Here is a 19194-nt window from a genome sequence, read left to right on the forward strand (position 1 = left end):
AGCCTCCAAAAGTGCTGGGATTACAGGCATGAGCCACTATGCCCAACCAATTTCTCTTTTTAAAAATGCATTTCTAACAGTACCAAGTGAATGCTGCATTCAAGGATCTTCCCAAATTTATGTGAGTACTTTTATAATCTGCCATTTTGGGTTTCTGTAAACCAACAAAAACTCAGAAAGGGAGCACCTTTCAAAATATTGAAAGCTGCAACCAATAGTTTTATATATCTGTTGATGTCTGCTGTGTCAGTCTGTAAACAGGTGTATTTTTATATGCATGGTGTATTTTTGTGAAGTGGAAGAAACTCGCTTGGTTTCATAGGTTTCCTTCACCAAATTGTTCTAGAGAGTGTTTCTTGTATAAATGAAATTTAGATGGTCAGTTATTCCATCAATGTTCTATTCCTTACCTCCCCCATCCCTACTCACATGTCATATCTTTTATTGCCATTTTTGTCTTACAGGGGAAGTCCACAGTATGTTCTGCAAAGCCAGTTTAGATGAAAAGCAAAATCTGGTTGATCGCCGCTTACAAGTTAATAGGAAAAAACAAGTGAAAATGCACCGAGTGTGGGTTCAAGGCAAATTCCAGAAACCATTGCACCAGACTCAGAATAGCTCCAATATGGTATCTACAGTCCTTTCTCAAGACTGAACTTTGTAACATGTTAAGGTACAAAGCCAGAGGACTGCTATTCAAGGACTACTATAAGTCTTTCGTTTCTCAAAAGACAATGAGAAAAAAAGAAAAGAATTTGTGTTTCCTGCTGTTTTGTCATAGGTGAGCTCCTTTGTACATTTTAAGCACATGTAAGTGGTTTGGCACAGTGTGCCTTTTTCTGTGCTTTGAAAACTTGACATGCCAAGCTTGTTTGAATTTATTACATCTAACCATTTTGCTTGTTTCTTGAATTTTATAAGCATTCAATTAAATTAGTATTATGTTAGGTAATTTTGAGAAATCGTAACTTGACATTTTTTGCAAGTAAAAAATATTGTTTATTTGTTTGGGCTTAGTAAACCAGTTCCCAAACACAGTCTGACTCTTCCCATTGTCATCTGATTGCAGACAGAAAGCACACCTTGTTTCCAGGGAAAGCTACAACAAGCCCAAAGTCAAAGTGTATTATTTTTTGTCTTGTTGTTGTCTATTTTCTCCCTCTTTTTTTTTTTTTTAATTCAGGGGCCGACATCTGAAATAGAATTTTAGTTCCTCTTTCCTTTCCTAAAATTGGGGAAGTATAGCCCATGCTAACATTATTTTCAGGCTATTCTTAGATATACACATTGTTAGGCCAGGTGCAGTGGCTCACACCTGTAATCCCAGCACTTTGGGAGGTTGAGGCAGGCAGATCGCTTGAGCTCAGGAGTTCAAGACCAGCCTGGACATGGCGAAACCCTGTCTCTACCAAAAATACAAAAATTAGCCAGGCATGGTGGCACACACCTGTGGTCCCAGCTACTCAGGAGACTGAGGTGGGAGGATCGCTTGAGCCTGGGAGGCGGAGGTTGCAGTGAGCTGAAATCGTACCCTACACTCCAAACTGAATGACAGGGTAAGACCTCATCTCAAAATTTAAAAAAAAAAAAAGATATGTAAGCTGACAAGCTCTTGTATCAGGGGCTTTTGAACCAGAGCAACTTCATCTTGAATAGGGACTGTGTAAAATGAGGCTGAGACCTACTGAGCTGCAGTCCCAGGAGGTTAAGGCATTCTTAGTCACAGGATGAGATAGGAAGTCAGTACAAGATACAGGTCTTGCAGACCTTGCTGATAAAACAGGTTGCAGTGAAGAAGCCAGCCAAATGCCACCAAAACCAAGATGGCAATGAGAGTGTCCTCTGGCTATCCTCACTGCTACACTCCCACCAGTGCCATGACAGTTTACAAATGTCATGGCAACATCAGGAAGTTACCTATATGGTCTACAAAGGGGAGGCCTGAATAATCCATCCCTTGTTTAGCATATAATCAAGAAATAACCATAAAAATGGGCAACCAGTAGCCCTTGGGGCTGCTCTGCCTATGGAGTAGCCATGCTTTGCTTTTTTTTTTTTTTTTTTTTTTTTTTTTGAGATGGAGTCTCGCTCTGGCACCCAGGCTGGAGTGCCGTGGCGTGATCGCAGCTCACTGCCAGCTCTGCCTCCCGGGTTCACGCCATTCTTCTGCCTCAGCCTCCTGAGTAGCTGGGACTACAGGCGCCCACCACCATGCCTGGCTAATTTTTTTGTTTGTTTTTGTATTTTTAGTAGAGATGGGGTTTCACCATGTTAGCCAGGATGGTCTCAATCTCCTGACCTCATGATCCGCCTGCCTCGGCCTCCCAAAGTGCTGGGATTACAGATAGGAGCCACCATACCCGGCCTATTCTTTACTTTCTTGATAAACTTGTTTTCACTTTACTATATGGACTCAATTCTTTCTTGCACAAGATCCAAGAATCCTCTCTTGGCGGCTGAATCCAGACCCTTTCTGGTATCAGTGGTAAGCTCTGTTTAAGACAACTGTCATACCCAAGAAAATTCTTAAATTGTGGCAGTTAAAAATGTATTTATCCCCTTGAGGGCCAGACACAGTCACTCAAGCCTATAATCCCAGCACTTTGGGGAGGCCAAGGAGGCGGATCACAAGGTCAGGAGTTCAAAACCAGCTTGACCAATATTGTGAAACCCCATCTCTACTAAAACTACAAAAAAAAAATTAATCAGGTGTGGTGATGGGCACCTGTAATCCCAGCTACTCGGGAGGCTGAGGCAGGAGAATCAGTTGAACCCGGGAAGCCAGAGCTTGCAGTGAGCCGAGATCAATCACACCACTGCACTCCAGCCTGGGTGACAGTGCAAGACTCCGTCTCAAAAAAAAAAAAATTTATTTACTCCCTTGCTTCAAAAAGGACATAAGTTGACTTGCAAATCACATTTTGTAGAAATGAAGTTTTCAAGATTGGTCTCGTACTCATTACATAATATTTATTGACTACTTACATATTGAGTGCTGAATTCTATGGAATAATACAAACAATAAAGACCCAGCCTTGTTTATGCTCTTCAGGGAGCATAAATAGAGTCTAGCTGGCAAAACAAAATGTGCATATCCCAAACCTGTAAATCATGATCTAAGACAATATACAAACAAATACTCAAATAGGGAACTTACAGCAGACTTTGATTATGAATCACAGAACCTAGAAGAAATGAATACTCTCTTGAAAGAACCATCATTGGAATAATTCAGTTCCAACTGTTTTTTCTTTCTGAGTTCACTTAAAATCCAGTTTTCTAGAAGAATATCATTGGTCTAGCTTTAGTCATTGGTTCATCTCTTAACAGGCTGGGACAGGGCAGCTTAATTGATGATGCCACCAGAATGGGCAACGTGGCAAAAACCCTGTCTCTACCAAAAATACAAAAATTAGCCAGGGATAGTGGCACGCACCTGTGGTCCCAGCTACTCAGGAGGCTGAGGTGGGAGGATCTTTTGAGCCTGGGAGGCAGAGGTTGCAGTGAGCTGAGATTGCACCACTGCACTCCAACCTGGAATGGAAGGAAATTTCACTTCTGGAATGGAAGAAAGTTATTCAAAGGAAAATAAAGACACTGCTATCAAAAAAAAAGAAAAACAGGGGAGGGATGCTGTCCAGTCACACCCAACACATCATATAGCAGTGGTAGCAGTAGTAATAGTAGTTCAGAGAGAGAGAGAGAGAGAGATCAGCTCTGAAAAAGAATGGAAAAGAATCAGGTTTCTTGGGGGAAGTAGGTCTCAGGCTAGTTCTTGAATCTACGTTCTCAGCAGATGGTGAGAAGACAAGTGTGGTGTGGGATATTAATGATGAGGAATAGGTAGAAAAGACGGGGAGGGGGTCATCTTGTAGATAACCTAGAATAGCAGGTATATTGATTTCTAGTCTCTGAACTGGAGCCATCTGAGATCAGTTTGTTTTTGCTTTATCCTAGACATGGTGTCTTATAAATATATTGAGAGAGGTTGAGGAGTTGTCTATAGAATGGAATGGAGTGAGGTCAGAGATCAATGGCAAGGAAGAGCACGTAAAGGTTTTTACACAAACTTGCCTTGATGGCAAGTCCTCAAAAGTACAATTATCAAGCTTTCTGTTGAAACATGTATAAGTCAGTAAATATAAATGTTAAAATTTGCCCAAGACTCTTAACTCAGTTGTATTTCATAATTAAAGTATACATTAACAAACCAAACTAGTCATGAAAGTATTACATACAATAAGGGTAGTTTAGATAAGTTAATGTTGCTATGGGAACCCCAGCAGATCTCCTTGTATCTCCATTTAAAAATCATGGCCCAAGGTGGTTTTAAAAACAACAGAAGGTAAAATTATTCTCACATTCTCACACATGTAAATTGTACTGTCTCTCTCAGTTCTAAATAGCGGATTCAAGCCAGCCTCTTGACTGGCACAGTAAAATTCAGCTTCGTGTCTTTCTATAATGTATTACAGCATGTGAGTTAACCTTTAGAAGCTTCAAAAATACATCAACCAAATTTGGACTGTGAGACACAAACTGGTCTCTTTTGGGCTCTGTCCAGCATAGCCTTCCTATTCCACATGGCTGCGCAGCAGGGCCATTTCCACCAGTGTCTTCTGCTTGCCTGGTCAGTCTTTCTCTCTCTTAACCTACCTGCAGCTTCCTTCTCAGGGTTTGCTGCTAGACGGAAACGTAGATTTTGGCACAGAAAGAAAAGGGAAAGACCTATTTGGAATTTTGTCTATAGATGTTAAGAAATCATGAAGTGTTGCAAATGTAACTGCTTGGGTATTAGTTTAAAATATTTGATAACTGCATGAAATTCTAATTTACCCCTCACATCCATAAAGCTAGGACCAGTTAGTTAGGCAGAGTTTGATACTTAAAAATTCATCTTCTGAGAGAGCTGAATTTCAAACGGACCATTTTCTTTCCAGCAGTAAAAGGTATATTATTTCATCTTCTTACAATACAGAAACAATGGAATATATTGTTTAAATGCACCTTCATTTTTTTTCTCCATTTCTAAAAATTCGCTTTTGAGCATCGTCCAAATGTAAAAATTCTCACACATGAGGAACTGTTTCCAAAGGTTGTGAGAAAGTTAAGATAACAGTTTCTATTATTAAAAGTTTTACATTCGGTATGACACATTTGCCTGTATTGAAACACCCATTTAACATTGACTTCTGAGAACTTATTTGCTTTGCCTCTCTCGGTTCCATATGCTTTGTCTCCAAATTGTGAACATGTCCCGGGTGTGATCCTATGTCGTTGCTGTACTCTAGTTGGTACGTGAAAATTCACCCATATGCAGATAGCTGCCCTCTTGGAGGCAAAACTTAAAGCTATCAGAACCATCTGGATTGTTAAACCCCAAAACTTCCAACTCATCAAAGTCCTGAAGCCTGAATAGATCATACATTGTTACTTCTAATTGGTTTTGATGTTTGTTATGCTCCTCACAAGTGCAGATAACTTCACATTTGCATCGCTAATAGACCTCTTTCAAAGCCTCTGCTCCTCCTGCTTCCTGCCTCTATTAGTCATCGGGAGACTTAGTGTTGGCGTGGGTATTTTCCCCGCTTGTGAAAGTGCACTGTCAATTCTAGAGCATTGAATATATGTGAGGTATTGTTATTAATCTACAAGGCAGTACACACAGTATTCCAGCAACAGAGACTTTTTCAAAGGTTTTATGAGACATTGTAAGAAAGACAGTGTCTTTCCATGGAAAAAAAAAGTGTTGCCTCAGAGTCAAACAGGAAGCATGGGTCCTAGTTCCTATTGAACTGCTTAGCTGATCTTAATTTAGCTCTGGATGCTAGATTTTGTGTATACTATCCACATTATTTAATCCTCAAACTCCTATGAATTCATTTTGATGATAACCATTTACAGAAGAGATGTTGGGTAACTTGCTCAGGATATCACATCTAATAAATAGCAGAGTCACAACTCGGACCCAGAACTCTCTGATTCCAAAACCTCTACTCGCTGCACTTGTAATGGATGGGCCCAAATGCTGCTGGGAAAGGCACCAGGGAAGAAAGATCTTCTGAGTCAAGCAGAAAACAATAGCAGTGGAGAGGAGTTTGTTTCGGATGACCTTCAAGGTTATGGCTCATTCTAGATCCAATCATTCTAGGAAATAAGTAGGTTACACTTGTCCACAATTACAAATTGGAAAGAAAGAGAAGGAAAGGAACTGAGAGGAATGACAAAGCAAAAAGCTTTCAATCAGTTCTTTTCAGCATTCTGCTTCTGCCTAGTTCTGCACTCGCCCCACCCCCTCAGACTTCAGCCTTCCACTTGGCATCCCTCCTCGCAGAGCACTCTCACTTGCATACTCCTCACTTAAAGAAAAAAAGCATTCTGTACTGCAAGGGGGAAAAAAACCCTTAAAATGTCTTTATAAGGATTCAGCTCTAGGGTAATATAAAATATGTGAAATCAGGAGGTGTCCATAATAAAATATGAGTGAAAACATCATTATTTAAAACATTGTATGTACATTAATGCCACATTAATACCAATTCAAGCATGAAATGTTGAGCATTTCTTGGAATACAGTTTCTTGGAATATGGTTGGGGATTTGAGAGGCACAAAGGTACCCACAAGATGGCTTTGGTGTAGTTGTAAATATAAATAGAAGTAAAATAACAGTTGCATCTTTTATAATGAATCTATATTGTGGCCTCAAAGCTACAGAGAAAAGTGGATGCCAAAATCTGTCTTTCATTAACATATGTCTTAAATGACAGGGAAGAGGTGTTGAAGATAAAATTACTTTTTCCTAAGAGTATGAATCAGCAACATGCAGTAACAAGCAAGTAATAATAGTTCTGCGTGTGAGTGCCTACAGAGGGTAAGAAAAATAGCATCAGATTGAAAAAGCAAGTGCACCTGCAGGAGGGACCCAGGAGGCTGCAGAGCACAGCTCCCTTGAGCACCATCTCAAAGTATCTCAGAGCACAGTGACCCTAATTCTGGCAAGTAAGGCTGGCATGAGATGGATGGAGCACACTGAAACCTCCAGATGGTCAGACAGCCCACCCTCATCTGCCCCTGGAGCTCAGCGGAGGCAAGCTACAAGGCATTGCTACTTGGCCAAGAGTTTAAAACAACAGCTCCTGACTCTACAGTGTCTGTGGTTTCACAACCACTTAACCTTAAGTAAGGAACAGCTAGAGGCAGCTGAATGAATAAATACATGTTAACGTTACATAAAGAGGAAAAAAAGCAGTACTTGAGCACATGGACTTAAAATAGTGTCCAGGTAGCTGTGTCCTTGGCATCCCAGTGATCTGGGTCTTTATCTTTGATTTTCTCCAGCAGGTAGACACCAAGTAGATCCAGGCCCCAGGGCGGGAAATGCTTCTCTATCAGATGTTACCTATCAAATAAAATGAGCCTTTGATTGCCTCCTAAAAAAAAGCCCCAGCATCATCTTTCCTAGTTGGGCTGATGAGGTTTGGTCCAGGAAAATGGAATTTTGTTATGCTTATAAAAATTATTTGGCCAAATGTTTTCAATCCATTGCTCCTAGTTCATTGCAGAAAACGCAGAAATTTTTTCCTCAGTTAATCTTTACCAAGTATTGGTTTTTTTCAAGAAACACTGGAGGACAGTCACCCTTTGGGTTTTTAAGGCTTTTCCACTGGAAACAAGCACTAAACCTGTATGACTTCCTAAAATTAGCAATGAGCCCGCTGCTGAGTCCATTGCATTAGTGGGGCTTTTTTTTTTTTTTTTTTTTTTTTTTTTTAATGCTCTGTACTTAGCACAAGCAACACTATGTAATTGCTGCCTCATTTCTCTCACCTTCTGCCTCCTGAGAGCAACTTGTGTTCCTCCTGAGGCGGTCCTGCTGAACAGAATGCTTGGCATAAAGAATGCGATCGCTCTTCTTACATCTTTAATTGTGCCCTGCTCCCTCAGGTGAGCAGAGACATATCCCCCTAAGCAGCATTTGGCACTCGCACTGAAAATTGCCTGAAGGAGAATGGCTGGAATTGCCAGCATCACATGCTGCATCGAAACAAGAAAGAAATTTCTGCCTCCAAGGATAATTGCTTTTCTCATTGCTCATACTTTTTCTTTCACAGCCCTCATTTATTTTAATATTTATATTTTTACTTTGACTTTCTAGAAGATATTTTTTAAGTTTCTTTTAATCCAAATGAAAGATGAAATTCAGGATCCCAAAAGCATGGAAAATCTATCCTTTCCATGAATATATTCTTAATCCACCACTCTCTCAGAGTGTCTCTTCATTTGCAGCTTTGCTTCTTAATAGAACACCTGGGCTCTGGAGATTAGTGAGACAAAGCTTCATTATAACCTTCCTTGTTTTACTCGCATTTCTTCCATGCTTTCTCTCCCTAACTCACTCTCCAGGTGCTGCTTTCTTTTGCCAAATAGTGCAAGGAAATACTTTTGCAGATCTTTTGTTTACTTTAGGAAAAAAACATGGATCCAGGCTTTCCCATTCGGCACTGCTGCTCATTTCCTGACTGGCCTTTAAAGTTTGGCTCAGTAGTAACTTGGGGACTTGTTTCCTACCCACAGTGAAAGGAGCTGGGTGCCCAGCAGCCCCATGCCGGCATGAGAATTAAGTTCTGCTCATTCCCTGGATAAGCAAGCTGACGTTTTCCTCATCGATTTTCTTTTCCATTTCTCAAAGCTTTATTGCATACTCATTTAGCTTTGACTTTTAAAAAGATATTTTAATAGTGTTGTTTTTCCTCCAAGCGTGTGCAAAAGCTGATCATGTGCACGAGGAAGCTCTCGAGAATAAATAATTACCTCTTTGCTGTTTTTCACATACTACCTCACACACTACACAACACACCCAGGGCTTACCCCTACTCCAATGTCACTGGCAAGTGCCTGACCTGGTATAGGAGGAACTGTGACACCAAAGGAATTTGACTTGGGTTACCTCACTTTCTAGGTTCCCAAGATTCCCAAGTTAAGGAAGCTTTGGTTGTTACATAGTTGAACATTTTCTTATTTCATGTAAGTTTTGTAAATCTTCTGTGATTTCTTCTCCTCTTTGGCACATTTACATTAAATTTTATTCTAGTTATGTAACTGTATAGTATAATTATGTTTATATATGGATATAAATTGCTCAGTTCATCCTACTTTGGGGAGTTTATTCATAGTTTGCTATGAGGTCAGTAACTTTCCAAAGAGACAGGCTTTCTAAACTTGAAGCCTATACTTTTATATATTAATGCATTTTTTTTTACATTAGAAGATAGTTAACCTAAGAAAGTTGAATGATAAGTAGAATGAAAGTAGAAAGCACTGACTGACAAATCAAAGATCTTCAGTACATCAGGGATGAGTGTTGTCTTTCTTAAGGACTTAATCTGTAATATAAAATGTCAAATCAAATACCATTTTCGACCAGGCATAGTGGCTCACGCCTGTAATCCCAACACTTTGGGAGGCTGAGGCGGGTAGATCACCTGAGGTCAGGAGTTCGAAACCAGCCTGGCCAACATGGTGAAACCCCGTCTCTACTGAAAATACAAAAAATTAGCTGGGCATGGTGGTGTACACCTGTAATCCCAGCTACTCAGGAGGCTGAGGTAAAAGAATCACTTGAACCCAGGAGGCAGAGGTTGCAGTGAGCCGAGGTCATGCCACCACACTCCAGCCTGGACAATAAGAGCAAAACTCTGTCTCAAAAAAAAAAAAAAAAAAAAAAAAAATAAATACCATATTTGTGGTGGTACAGACAAAGATTAAGCTATTGACATAGACAAGGTCCAACTGAGGAAGCACACTGTGTCACTGGTGATGAAGAATCCAGAGTTGGTCATTCCTCTAAAGCTCAGCGAGGAGCAGTCACCTCCAGGGAAGGCTACCAGCAGAAGCCAGCAGCACTCTGACCTTATGGAAAGTGGACACACTTACACACAGACACATTAGCCAAATGCTGCTTCAGTGACCCAAAGAAAAACACAGTCACAGAAGGTTGTTGCAAGAGTGACTTATGACTGAATCTCAGAGAACTGGACGGTAGGCTTAACTGTCCCCTGCCTAAGCTCAGAGAAAAAACCCAAGAAAGAGCCCTAGTGGAGCTTTGGAAACAGGAAAGCGAGAGGCTGTCAGCTTTTTTCTGCTTACCTGAAACACCATTTCCGGTGTTTTTGTAGCACAGAAATGGCTACTAAAAGTATTAGGGTGCAGAAAACAATGGTCCAAAGGATGGTTCTTCAGCATGCTGAGCACACTGAACTAAAGGAAATTAAAACACCATCAAAGCTGCCCCAGAACCAAGGAGTTGGCCAGGCGTGGTGGCTCACACCTGTAATCCCAGCACTTTGGGAGGCTGAGGCAGGCAGATCATTTGAAGTCAGGAGTTCAAGACCAGCCTGACCAACATGTAGAAATCCCATCTCTACTAAAAATGCAAAATTAGCCAGGTGTGGTGGCGCATGCGTGTAATCCCAGCTACTCGGGAGGCTGAGGCAGGATAATCGCTTGAACCCAGGAGGCGGAGGTTACAGTGAGTCGAGATTGTGCCATTGCACTCCAGCCTGGGCAACAAGAGTGAAACTCCATCTCAAAAAAAAAAAAAAAGAACCAAGGACTCTTGGTTTCTTCACCCCACATCGAGCACAGGAAGGGGTTCTCTGTGGAAGTTTCCTTATCTGACTGAGTAAAATTCTTCCAAAAGAAACGCCGTTGGCCCAAAACCCCCTCCCTAGGAAATCTCATTAAATAACCAGGGAAGATTAACCACCAGAAAAGATTGAAAGTCACCTTGCCCAGACAGACTTTTCATCTGTTTTTCTGAGGGCAGTTCCAAGAGGTTACTGGGGAGACTTTATCTGGCTAATAAGACAACCTTTGGTCACAATGAAGTTCTGCCTCTTGCCTTCCTAAAATTTGTTGCCACCTCTCACAGAGCACAAAAAAACTTTGTCGCAGGCCATTATTTCTTCTCTGGTCCCATTCAGTTTTCAAAGAGAATCATTTATAAACTATTGTCTGCTCTTTGGGTCCACTCAGTTCTCCTAAAAATCATTCACTGCCTGTTTTAGTTTGTTCTCACACTGCTAATAAAGACATACCTGGCCAGACATGGTCTCTTACACCTGTAATCCTGGCACTTTGCAAGGCAGAGGTGGGCGGATCACCTGAGGTCAGGAATTTGAACCCCCGCCTCCCGGGGTTCAATCAGTTCTCCAGCCTCAGCCTCCCGAGTAGCTGGGATTACAGGCACCTGCCACCATGCCCGGCTAATTTTTATATTTTTAGTAGAGATGGGGTTTCACCATGTTGGCCAGACTAGTCTCAAACTTCTGACCACAGGTGATCCGCCCACCTCAGCCTCCCAAAGTGTTGGGATTATAGGTGTGAGCCACTGCACTGTGCCCAGCCTGCAAGTTAGTTATTTTCTAGATACAATGGGGGTACAGGCATTAGGTAAATACACCGATTCCAAATGGGAGAAATTGGCCAAAACAAAGGGGCTACAGGCCCCATGCAAGTCCAAAATCCAATGCGGCAGTCAAATCTTAAAGCTGCAAAATTACCTCCTTTGACTCCATATCTCATATTCAAGTCATGCTGATGTAGATTCCCATGGTCTTGAGCAGCCCTGTCCCTGTGGCTTTGCAAGGTACAGCCCCTCTCCCAGCTGTTTTCATGGGGTGGTGTTGAGTGTCTGTGGCTTTGCCAGGTGCACAGTGCAAGCTGTTGGTGGATCTACCATTCTGGGATCTGGAGGATGGTGGTCCTTTTCTCCCAGCTACACTAGGCAGTGTCCCAGTACGGACTCTGTGTGGGGGCTCCCACTCCACATTTCCCTTCTGCACTGCCCTAGCAGAGGTTCTCCCTGAGGGCTCTGCCCCTGCAACACACCTCTGCCTGGACATCCAGGTGTGTCCATATAGCCTCTGAAATGTAGGCAGAGGCTCCCAAACCTCAGTTCTTGGCTTCTGTGCACCTGCAGGCTCAACACCATGTGGATGCTGCAAAGGCCTGGGGCTTGCACCTTCTGAAGCCGTGGCCCCAGCTGTACCTTGGTTCCTGCTAGCCATGGCTGGACCAGCTGGGATGCAGGGCACCAAATCCTGAGGCTGCACACAGCAGGGGGTCCCTGGTCCCAGCCCAGGAAACCATTTTTCCCTCCTAGGCCTCTGGGCCCATGATGGGAGGGGCTGCCACAAAGGTCACTGACATGCCCTGGGCACATTTTCCCCATTGTCTTTGTGATTAACATTTGGCTCCTTATTATGTATGCAAATTTCTGCAGCTGGCTTGAATTTCTCTCCAAAAATGGGGTTTTCTTTTCTTTTTCTTTCTTTCTTTTTTTTTTTTTTGAGACAGAGTCTCGGTCTCGAGCTCTGGTCAACCTCAGGCCTGGAGTGCTAGTGGCCGGATCTCAGCTCACATGCAAGCTCCGCCTTACCGGGTACAACCCATTCTCGGCACCTCCGCCTCAGCCCCTCACCCGAATGGTAGCTTGGGGAAACTACAGGGCGCACCGACGCCGCAACACACAGCCCGGCGCTAATTTTTTGTAATTATTTTTAGTAAGAGACAGCCGGGTTATCACCGTGTTAGCCAGGATGTCCTCGATCTCCTGACCTCATAAAAAAAATCCAAGCCACCGTCTCGGCCTCCACCAAAGTGCCTGGGGGATTACAAGTGTTGACCACGCGCGGCCCGGGGTTTTCTTTTTATCTGGTGTCACCCAGGCTGGAGTGCAGTGGCCTAATCTCAGCTCACTGCAAGCTCCGCCTCCCGGGTTTACACCATTCTCCTGCCTCAGGCTCCCGAGTAGCTGGGACTACAGGTGCCCACCACCTCACCCAGCTAGTTTTGTTGTATTTTTTAGTAGAGATGGGGTTTCACCAGGTTAGCCAGGATGGTCTCAATCTCCTGACCTCGTGATCCACCTGTCTCGGCCTCCCAAAGTGCTGGGATTACAGGCTTGAGCCACCACGCCCACCTGGGGTTTTCTTCTCTATCACATTGTCAGGCTGTAAATTTTCCAAACTTTTATGCTCTGCTTCCTCTTGACACTTTACCACTTAGAAACTTCTTCCACCTGATACTGTAAGTCCTCTCTCTCAAGTTCAAAGTTCCACAGACCTCTAGGGCAGGGGCAAAATGCCACCAGACTCTTTGCATAGCAAGAGTGGCCTTTACTCCAGTTCCCAATATGTTCCTCATCTCCATCTGAGACCACCTCAGCCTGGACTTTATTGTCCATATCACTATCAGCATTTTGGTCAGAGCCATTCAACAAGTCTCTAGGAGGTTCCAAACTTTCCCACATTTCCCTGTCTTCTTCTGAGTCCTCCAAATTGTTCCAACCTCTGCCTGTTACCTATTTCCAAAGTTGCTTCCACATTCTCAGGTATCTTTACAGCAGCACCCCACTCCTGGTACCAATTTACTGTATTAGTCTGTTCTCATGCTACTAATGAAGACATAACTGAGACTGGGTAATTTATAAAGGAAAGAGGTTTGATTGACTCACAGTTCCACATGGCTGGGGAGGCCTCACAATCATGACTGAAGGCAAATGAAGAGCAAAGTCACATCTTACATGGCAGCAGGCAAGAGAGTTTGTACAAGGGAACTCCTATTTATAAAACCATCAGATCTCATGAGACTTATTCACTACCATGAGAACAGTATGGGGGAAACTGCCCCCATGATTCAATTATCTCCACCTGGCCCAGCCCTTGACACATGGGGATTATTACAATTCAAGGTGAGATTTGGGTGGGGACACAGTCAAACCATATTCTTATCCTTCAAAATAGGCTGTATTCCCCCATCTCCCTCTCTTCTGTGAAGAGGGAACTATGTAAGCTCCATCTGGCCTTTCCTTGAGTCTCGTATTTTATGTGGCTCCGTGCTTATGCAAGTTAATAAATTTGTATGCTTTTCTCCTGTTAATTTGTCTATTGTCAGTTTATTTCAGTGGGATGACTCACTTATTGAAACTTCAGAGGGAAAGTTTAAACTTCCCTACATAAAACACTTTTTTCTTGACACTGTTTTGAAGAGCAGTGACTCACCTTTACCTGATTCTTTGATTCCAGAGCCCTTGGACTTTTATATTTGTTTTCTACCTTGATATCACAAACCGTGAGTTTGTTGATGCTTCATAAATCTGGAAAGATGTGGCATGGATTTAGGAGAAATATACCCAGAGATGTAAAGGGGAAGGAGACATTGGCCAACCAGAAGATCACCCTCATTCCTCAGTGAAGGAGAAAGGCCTGACTCCTACCTTGTATAAGGGAACTAAGGGAACTGGGTAGGTATCAGTATAATGGAGTCACCAAGTGATTTAGGATTTACTGCCCTACTCTGAGGAAATAAACAGAGGGAATCAAAGAATACAGGGCAGAATAGTCTACTAGACAAGACCCCAGTGTGGAATCACAGCCATCCAGTGAGGTTTGAGAGAAACCCAATAAATAATATCCCTACGTTCTCTGCCCAAGTTTTAAACCAATCAAATAGATTAAGGTGTCAATAAATGAAGATTAAAATGTCAGCTCACCCTGGGCACAGTGGCTCTCACCTGTAATCCCAGCACTTTGGGAGGCTGAGGCGGGTGGATCACCTGAGATCAGGAGTTTGAAACCAGCCTGGGCAACATGATGAAACCCCATCTCTACTAAAAATACAGAAATTAGCTGGGCGTGGAGGTGGGAGCCTGTAATCCCAGCTACCCGGAAGGCTGAGGCAGGAGAATCACTTGAACCCGGGAGGTGGAGGTAGCTGTGAGCCAAGATTGTGCCATTGGACTCCAGCCTCGGCAAGAGAGCAAGACTGTCTCAAAAAAAAAAAAAAGAAAAGAAAAGAAAATAGCTCAATTACTGATGAAGCTGGTACTGGAAAAAATTGACTTTGGGTACAAGGAATTAGTGTCTTCCTAATACTGAACCCCAGAATCAGGGCTCACAGCTAGACAGCCAAGGACTCTACACAGGGGGCCCTGCCCCTTTGAGGCCTATTGCAGCACACTTTCCTCCAACAGAAAGCAAAGAAGAGCTGGATTAAACAAGCCTAAGTAACCGCCCATATTCACTGATTAGATAAATCACTCCACCTCTCCCAGGAATGAGGAGGGTGGGATTAAAGAGGCTGGCAGTCTTAAATCAGTTGCTGTCCCTCCACATAGCAGGAAAGAACAGGAGTGGGAATTACCTAAACCTTTTATAAGTGTTGGGTAAAGCATATGCTACATAGACCAAATCCAGAGCAGTGTGGGGGTAGACTCTGCTTTATTGTTTTGCTATTTGCTGAGTAGTCTGCTCAGAGATGCACTTGTCAATGGTTCTTCAGCATCTCACCACCTAGCTCTCACCGGGGGTCCGGGTAGTTATGATTCCTTTTATTTGTTCACTTTCTAAAAAAATTTGACTTTTTGTGAATATTTGAATAGTTACAAAATAGTTTCTATGCTGACTTAACATGGAAAGGGAGATGGTTGTATTTTTGTTGACATTACAATACATACACACGTGTGTGTGTGTGTCACACTGAATGATACTGTCAATGCTGGGCTGATGCCAAATTTAAGGAACATAGAGAACTTGGGAAAAGGCCAGAGATGGAGAAAAGACTGTTAGTGGTTTGTCTGTAGGGAAGAAATGGGTTTGCCCCGAAATAAATGCATGCTAGAAGATGAAAATAATAGTGCCCAGGTAGAAACTGGCAAAAAGCGTTCTCAGAACAGAAACATGGGACCCATTTTGGATATAAATCCTAACTTCACTATTGGTGGTTTTGTAACCTTAAGCAAGACACTTGAAATCTCCAAGGTTCAATGCACTGAACTATGAAATGGAAATAATGCTTACCTGCAGATTGTTGCAAGGACTAAATATAATGCACATCAAATGCTAGGTGTGATGCCTGGAGATAACTGGTGCTTAATAAGTGGTAATTAATATTGTTATTTATATATAATATATATGATATATTTATAATATATGATATATATTTGTAAAATATAATTTTATTATATATATATGTTTTTTTTTTTTTTTTTTTTTACAAAAGGATGATGTGCATGGTTAATTTAGGTGTCAAAACTTGGCTGGATGGTGAAGGTGATACCATAAATAGCTAGGTAAAGCATTATTTCTGGAGATGGTAGTGAGTCAGTGAACCGAGTAGGGGAAGAGCTGCCCTCAATGTGGGCGGACCTGCAATAGAATAAGGTAGAGGGAAGGCTGAATTTTCTCTCTCTGGAACTAGACACCCCTTTTTCTCACTGCCTTTGAACGCCAGGTTATCTGGCCTTTTGTGGTACTCTGGTATATATTGTCACAAATCAGCATCTGTATGGCCTAGCTCTCGACTGATGATTTACTATACTGTTGACCCTGGTTCCTATATATATATATGTTGTAGTGAGTGCTTATTTGCCGCTGGCTTCCTGTGTGGTCTCTCTGTTTGTAGTAGGTCATCACGGTACTTTCTCAGCCTCCATAATCTGTGAGGCATTCCCTAATAAATCCTCTCTTCCTTTATCTTCTCTCTGTCGTTCTCTCTCTCTCTGTCTCTCTCTCCCCATTGGTTCTATTTCTCCTCTGGAGAACCTTGATCTAACACAGATCCGGTGATAACAAGTTTTGTCTCTTTTGAGAAGGATAAGTTACCAGATAAATAATTTAAATATTTTTTAAGTATTTATATCTAATATAAATATATGTAATATAAAAATTATTTAGATAATTACTTCAAAAAATTAATTAACTTAAACTTGCTAACTGAAAAAGTTGAGTTTTCTTATTTAAGAAAGTCATGGGCCGGGCGCGGTGGCTCAAGCCTGTAATCCCGATGCACTTTGGGAAGGCCGAGGCGGGTGGATCACGAGGTCAGGGAGATCCAAGACCATTCCTGGCTCACATGAGTGAAACCCCGTCTCTTTTACTAAAAATACAAAAAAAAAACTAGCCGGGCATGGTGGGCGGGCGCCTGTAGTCCCAGCTACTCGGGAGCTGAGGCGGTGAGAATGGCATGAACCCGGGAGGCGGAGCTTGCAGTGAGCCGAGATCTGCCCTCCGTCTCAAAAAAAAAAAAAAAAAGAAAGTCATTGCTGTTTCTTTGGCTTATGTTTAATTCAGATAATCAAATGCTTATTAAGCATCTACTGTGTGCCAGAAACTGTGCTGCATACTGAGAATACTGAAATGCACGTGGCTTATGAAATGAACCCCTGCTCTTTAGATGCCTTCAGTTCAGGATAGATGCCCATTTGTCTGAAATGTGGTAAGTACCTCCTACTTAAATCTTTGGCTCCAGCAGGCCACCACTATTTGGCCACCATAGTTTTGCCAACCTCAGCATATTAATTGGTATCCTCATTTTTTAGACCCTTTTCAAGAATCTCAGAGAACAAATCTAGCCATGTGCTATCCAGCAAAAGCCAAACAAAGCATGTGAAATGGGTCCTTATGGTATAGCTTTTGTACCGTCTACCCTTTGGCATCCAAGGTCACTTTTAATAAGGCTGCCCATAACTCTATGCAGAATGCCTCCTGCCACAGCATTTAGGACTTCCACTCACAATACCTAGCCGCACCTCTAAGCATCACCACTGTCCATTCAACTGGTCACAATTAAGATAAGATCTGAGCTGCTTTCCGAAGATCTGTAAGATTCTCCAAAATAGGCCAAAGACGGCTATAAAGCCTCACACTGTGCATCATTTACTCGAGGTGGTCATCCAAGCATAGAACCTGATCTGACTCATCTTTACCACAGTTATCTCCTGATCCTCGCATAAACTCAACAAATAGCCCTTTTGGAGTCCAGAAATAAACACCTGCACATATGACCAAATGATTTTCCATAAGGGTGCCAAAACCATCCAATGGGGAAAGGACAGGTTTTTCAACAAATAACATTGGGAAAACTGGGTATCAACTTGCAAGAGAAATTGGACCCCATTTTATGCCAGATACAAAATTAAATCAAAATGGATTAAAAACCTAGATGTAAGACCTAAAACTATGAAACTCTTAGAAGAAAACAGAGGAAAAACTTCATGACATTGGGTTTGGCAATAATTTCTTGGATATGACAACAAAAGTACAGACAACAAAAGAAAAAGAAAAGTTGGACTACATCAACATTAAAAGGTTCTGTGCATTAAAGGACACATCAGCAGAGTAAAAGGCATCCCACACAATGGGAGAAAATGTTTGCAAATCATACATCTGATAAGGGTTTAGTATCCAGAATGTATGAAGAACTCTTAACACTGGGCATGGTGGCTCATGCCTGTAATCCTAGCACTTTGGGAAGCTGAGGTGGGAGGGATGCTTGAGCCCAGGAGTTCAAGACCAGCTTGGGCAACATAGTGAGACCCCATCTCTACAGAAAAAATATATACATAAATAAATAAAATAAAGAACAAAATTAGCTGAGCGTGGTGGTGTGCATCTATAGTCCCAGCTACCTAGGAGGCTGGTGTGGGAGGATCGCTTGGGCCTTGGAGGTCAATAGTGCAGTGAGGCCGGGCGCGGTGGCTCAAGCCTGTAATCCCAGCACTTTGGGAGGCCGAGACGGGCGGATCACGAGGTCAGGAGATTGAGACCATCCTGGCTAACACGGTGAAACCCCATCTCTACTAAAATACAAAAAAAACTAGCCGGGCGAGGTGGCGGGCGCCTGCAGTCCCAGCTACTCGGGAGGCTGAGGCAGGAGAACGGCGTAAACCCGGGAGGCGGAGCTTGCAGTGAGCTGAGATCTGGCCACTGCACTCCAGTCTGGGCGACAGAGCGAGACTCCGCCTCAAAAAAAAAAAAATAGTGCAGTGAGCTGTGATTGCATCACTGCACTCTAGCTAGGGTGACAGAGTGAAATCCTGCCTCAAAACAAAAAACAAAGCAAAACAACAAAACCAAAAAAACTCTCACAACTCAACAATAAAACCCTCAATTTTAAGATGGGCAAAGAATTTGAATAGATATTTCTCAAAAAATGTTATACAAATGGCAATAGCATATGAAAAAAATGCTCAATGTCATTAATCATTAGGGAAATGTAAATCAAAACCACAATGGGGTACCACCTCAAACCCATTAGGATGGCTACTACCAAAAACCAGAAAATAATAAATGTTGACAAAGGTGTGCAGAAATTGGAACTCTTGTGCACTGTTGATGGGAATGTAAAACGGT

General features: G+C 42.4%; 1 protein-coding gene across 10 annotated transcripts in view; it reads left to right on the forward strand.

Moving 5' to 3' along the window:
• Nucleotides 1-9100, forward strand: part of METTL8 (methyltransferase 8, tRNA N3-cytidine) — a 111523-nt gene extending 102423 nt beyond the window's left edge. For 7 of the 10 annotated variants that reach the window (XM_017862383.1, XM_017862378.1, XM_017862385.1 and 4 more), the window contains one exon: nt 465-9100. In XM_017862383.1, coding sequence (XP_017717872.1) covers nt 465-655 — 191 coding nt within the window. In that variant the 3' untranslated portion in view covers nt 656-9100. The remainder of the gene's footprint in view (nt 1-464) is intronic. The other 3 variants (XM_017862384.1, XM_017862379.1, XR_001883421.1) reach the window with 2 other exon arrangements.
• The last annotated feature ends 10094 nt before the right edge of the window (nt 9101-19194 follow it).

Source organism: Rhinopithecus bieti, unplaced genomic scaffold (genome assembly GCF_001698545.2).
Source record: "Rhinopithecus bieti isolate Rb0 unplaced genomic scaffold, ASM169854v2 scaffold_63316, whole genome shotgun sequence".
NCBI classification, from domain to species: Eukaryota; Metazoa; Chordata; class Mammalia; order Primates; family Cercopithecidae; genus Rhinopithecus; species Rhinopithecus bieti.